Here is a 5,649-nt window from a genome sequence, read left to right on the forward strand (position 1 = left end):
ATGTATATATATATATATATATATTTGATATCAATCGAAAACTGGGATACAATCATATATGGTCTTAAAGGGTGAGGTATGTTTTTCTTCAGGTCTACAAGCTTCAAATGTTTTTTTTTTCAGTGACTGACACCAAAATTGCACTCCTGTTTATTAAAATTGTCAACTAGAATGCGATATCTAATTGATCGAGAACTGCTCTTCTGTTGGCAAAGAACACACGCATGGCCAGCACTACATCCGCATCGGGAGCTGTAGGGGATCAAAGAGAAGTGTGATGAATAGAGTGCACTTTGAATCGAATATTCGAAGGGATGCCTGGGATATATCATATGAGGTAAGGTTATGGATTTCGTAAATTGATTACATTTATATTACCCCCAACAAGTGACACAAGCCACGTACGTGTATGTACACTACGACCAAACATTTCCAGACACACAGATCAAACAAACACTTCCAGAATGATTTATCATACAAATAGAACTCTGTGAGGAGATCGGCTGAATTACTTTGATCTATTTCAAACCGACTACTGGCTTGCTATACCGGTACGCACCCTAGCAGATATCGAGAGGCCTTGCCCTTGAAGGATGGGTAGGGGGATAACAGATTTCTTAATGCACCGAGATTTGAATATCAAAAGATAACTCAACAGCTTCAAACACTTACATATTGTTCGCGTTTACTGCAAATGGATACAGGTTGTACTATAGACAAGCAAGTACTAGGAACGATATATTCATATGATGTGTGTTGAACCTCGTATACATATGTGAGAGGATATGCATACATTCAGCTCACTGAAACATACTGAATAAAAATCAACAAAAGTACCATAGCATGCAACAGCTCTAGAATTAGAGATTCCATATATATATATATACATACACACACACACACACACACACGCACACACACATATATATACATATACATATATACATACATACATACATACACACACACACATATATATAGATATATAAATATAGATATAGATATATATAGATATATAGATATATATAATGTATGGCATGATCGTTGGTACAGCCTCCATAGCTCGCCATACCTGCAATGAACCACCTCTGTAGCTTGTGCGGATCCTCTAGCAACTGACGCACAAATTCTACTTGTTCTTGGTGTGCAGCTGTAGACAAAAGAAGGAAGGACAAATACAGAGGAGCAGCCTGTCAGTTGTACTGTCCGATGAACTACTATACTGTCACAATAATAGACTCACGCACGTAAATGTACGTATGTGGTTATAATTCAGAGTATTCATGTATGTGTGTTTGTAGCTGTTTAATCAGTGAATGTATGTGAAAGTCAAATTCAGTGAATCTAGATATATATAATTGTATGTATTTATGTTTGCATGTTTGTATTTATTGTAAGTAAGTAAGTAAGTAAGTAAGTAAGTAGGTATGTAGGTATGCAGGTATGCATACATGTATGTATAGTACGTATGAATTTGTGTATGTATACAAATGTGTAAGTGGTAGTTGAAGCATATGTACCTATGTATGAGTGTATTAAACATTCTATCAAGAACCACATAGAAAGGCACACTTTCCAAATGATATAACCTGTATATACAGACATGTCCATACGTTACCTTTAGCCGTGAACCATGAGCCGGAAGGCACATTGTTATCGAGATTGTAGTACACTTCCAGTCGACTGGCCAGTTTCATCTGATCTTTCAGCGACTCCTCGTCTTTGGCCTGGAAAAGTTCGTAGTCATTCAGCAGCAGCACCTTATCATGTGGCGTCCCTAAGTATAAGTGTGAGTATAAGACATGAATGAATGTTTGAGCTTGTACTGGCTCTCCCGACGGAAGACGGGGGTTGCGACACTTGTAGTTACATTTGGGACTCGATTTTGCGACACTCGAATTTGCAATTCTTGTTACCGCGAAAGTTGGACTAATAACATACCTGACTATCCAGGCATTACAACATGTACTTCTCGAGTTTACGACAACCGACTTTGCGACATTCACTACCGCTAAAGGTTTTATAACACAAACCAAGTTGTCCGTGCATGATAGCAGATAGTACTTTTTGATGAAAACGTTAACGAAATCATATGAACTGATCGGAAAGAGGGTCAATATCCGTGCATTATAGCAGATGGCACTTTTTTTATGAAAAATTTAACGAACGCGTAGAATACGGGCAAACAATGAGTGTCGACGCATTTCACGTGTAGTGTAGGCGTACCTATGGCCTGTGGAGATATGACATGCACGTATACGTATACTTGAGTACTCGAAGGCGCATAGATACGTAGGGCTGAACATTCTCCTACCAGACTACTATAAGGGTCAACAATATACAACGGGTACGTGCACGTATACCTACATGTTTTAAACAAAGGCGAGCAGTCCAAGGCATCCATCCTGTCGAAATCGTCATACAAGCCCCGTATCTCGTGGAATACCTGCAGCCACTCTCGCCTGTCGTTCTCCTTCTGTGCCGCTTTTGACTTTGAACCCTTGCCAGGCTTCTTCTTCTCCCTTGCGATGGAAAGGAATAATATGGTGTGGTACACAGACAGACTGAGTGGGCGCTACAGCACAGGTAGCCTACAAGAATGAATGGAAGAGCCTGTGCGAGGCGTACAAACATCGACAGTTCACCGCCGAACTCGGGCTTGTATATCGGAGTTTGAGTTTATGTGTGTGTTGGGACTCACATACAAAGTCATGGCTTGGCATTTAATGACTACGTGCTGTTGTATCTGTATGCGTATGTACGCGTGCGGTGAATAGTGGGGTTCGTAATATGCCCGCGCACTGATCTAAACCGATGGCGCAGATAAATCCGCATACGTGAAATACCGTTTTTGTGAATGCGTGTATGAGAAAGTACAGCATCACACAGTGAAATACGCCTTGTTTCACCCAACATGCACGCCAATAAACGCTCGAAAGAACTTAAACCCCCTTGGTATATCGCACGCAGGAGATACAAAGCATATTTATCCGGAATCACATCTTTACACTTTAAAACTAAACCTAAAAGCAATCAAAATAGATGAATATGTCGACAGGTGCTGAACAACAACACATACTGAATCCTGCTCACGAGAATATCCGTCAATTAAACGCGAAGTAATTGAAACATATTCAACTGTCCATAGGTGTTGACGAGATCACACACTACACTTACTCATTTCCAGCGTCACGTGCAGCGATGTACTTCTTCACAAACTCGACTGCCGTGGTAGTTTTCGACGAATGAAGAAACTGGGCCTGTGCGTTCTTGCTGTTAATATAATACAATTAGTAGTCATACGGAGATATGAGTGGGTTTAAGCCTATATCAGTACAAATATTGACAACTATACGCAAGAGGAGTTACCTTAACATCATTATAATCAACAAGACTGTTATTAAAATACAATTAGTATTCATACGGAGAGGTTTCAGCCTATAGCAGTACAAATATTGACAACTATACGCAAGAGGAGTTACCCTAACATCAATATAATCAACAAGACTGTTATTAGAATACAATTAGTAATCATACGGAGATATCAGTGGGTTTAAGCCTTTAGCAGTACAAATATTGACAACTATACGCAAGAGGAGTTACCCTAACATCATTATAATCAACAAGACTGTTATCAGAATACAATTAGTAATCATACGGAGATATAAGTGGGGTTAAGCCTATAGCAGTACAAATATTGATAACTATACGCAAGAGGAGTTACCCTAGCATCACTATAATCAACTAAAAGGCCCAGACTCGGAGACCCAACATAGGTGCTTGGTTATGAATGCGAGCGTGACTGTGCGTCAGTGGTTTGTCCTATGCCTAGCTACGATCCTTAACATAAACTAATCCGAATCCCTCGTGAGTACAGTAACCAAGGCAACAGACCTCCCTGATTAGGCCAGGCATACCATACAGTCAATACAAATCAGTGTGCAGTACGTACGCAAGAAAATCGGTGACAGTCTTGTCGAATCGCTGGCTGAAGGCCTCTCCGATATCCGTCTGGGCCATCTCTATGATGCAGGCTTTCCGAACTTCGGCGAGGCGTTTGTCTCCGGCAAATGCTCGCACACCCTGACCGTCGATCACCCGGCGGATGGTATTCTTCCACTCCTTTGTGCCAGTCATTTCTCGTGACTCTTTCAGGGATGGATCGTTTTTGTACTACAGAGCACGGAATAGGCGTAGGAAAATGAGATGAGAGTTGAGTGTAATTCCTGATTCTATTTCGGCAGGGTACACTCCCAATTGCCTATGTTTCTCGGGGCTCTGATCCGGATGCGGCATTCTGGCACTACATATCCCTAATTTGAAACCAGATTCAAAGAAAATATCCGAATCGACCCAATTGATTTGTCTCTATTTACAGTAAGCCTGCTTTGGTACTGGCCGTTGTACTGTGAATCGGGTTTCATATATAATGCTAATTGGGGTTCGTAATGAGTACATAGTACAACATAGATCAATAAATATCCGACCTCCAAAACGAACGGCGATGGTATATGTGATAAGAATCTTAATGAGGCTGCTTTAAAGCTACAGCCACAATGGAGTCGAAATTGAAACAGCACATGAACCACTGGTGGGATTTGCTATGCATGTCTTGACTGCCACGCCTGTTCGACTGAGCGCGTGACGCAAACCTGGATTATCACACAAAGGGCTTAACATTCATTGAGTAGTCCACAATCTTATGCCTATTTGCTATAGATGTACGTAATGCCATTGACTGTGGATATGGTGCTAGTTTAATGCACCATGAATTCGGTCTACTGATTCGGATGGGCTGGTATGGTCAGTTCAGTGCCTGCTATATATCCTGACCACGAATACTATGATTTGGGATTGATTATCGGCATAGACCCAAAATCATACTATTTTGGGTGAGAAATGATTTTTTTGCTACAGTGACTCTAATATAAGCACGTCATGACCGTCTGCCAATGCATGCAGTTGTAACAGGCCCCTACTATAGCATGTCTATCCGCAGATGTCAGGATACGGCAACACACCCGAACACGCACCAACACATTTTCCAGCGTGTATATAGTATATAGATGTATGAATACACACAAACGAAAGACGGATCACTAAACACCCATCAGTGTTTCTTTACACATTTACAGAACCAATCCACGCACTCACCTGCGACAACACCTGCCGGGCCTGAGCATTGAACGCCAACGCCGCCTGTATATCGTCACGGTGTTGAGCGGTCACAACAATTGCATCTCCCCTACTCCCCACTACATACGTATCAGCTTTCCCATCGTCTATGGGCATTTTCATGATAGGCGGCAACTCAGCCTGAACCGAGCGCCTACTGTCGCGGGCATACCCGCGGGTTTGTGAGTGTGTATACGTACAGGGTGTCTTGCACACACACGAGCGTGTGTGTGTACAGGGTGTCTTTGAGTGCTGCTGGTGTGTGTTGAATGTGTTTGCCGCTCGCAGTGCCCGTGTGAAATGTGTCCGTTGCGATTGGAACAGGGCCAAGGATCGAGGTGGTACCTGTGAGTCAATACATGTACAGGTGAGCTTAATCACAAGATACGTGACACCAGAATATATATAAATGTTTAAATAGACAAACATACATACATTCATACATATACATATACATATACATATACATTATAT

General features: G+C 41.6%; 1 protein-coding gene across 1 annotated transcript; it reads right to left on the bottom strand.

Moving 5' to 3' along the window:
- Positions 1-108: 108 nt before the first annotated feature.
- SARC_12792 (hypothetical protein) lies at positions 109-5,524 on the bottom strand. Its single transcript, XM_014293095.1, has 7 exons — positions 5,155-5,524; positions 3,953-4,173; positions 3,178-3,273; positions 2,368-2,522; positions 1,619-1,777; positions 1,073-1,150; positions 109-252 (listed from the first exon to the last, which is right to left on the bottom strand). Exons 1-7 carry the CDS (start codon positions 5,296-5,298, stop codon positions 167-169), a joined length of 939 nt encoding a protein of 312 aa, XP_014148570.1. The 5' UTR covers positions 5,299-5,524; the 3' UTR covers positions 109-166.
- Positions 5,525-5,649: the final 125 nt, after the last annotated feature.

This window comes from Sphaeroforma arctica, assembly GCF_001186125.1.
Source record: "Sphaeroforma arctica JP610 unplaced genomic scaffold supercont1.2587, whole genome shotgun sequence".
Classification (NCBI taxonomy): Eukaryota; class Ichthyosporea; order Ichthyophonida; genus Sphaeroforma; species Sphaeroforma arctica.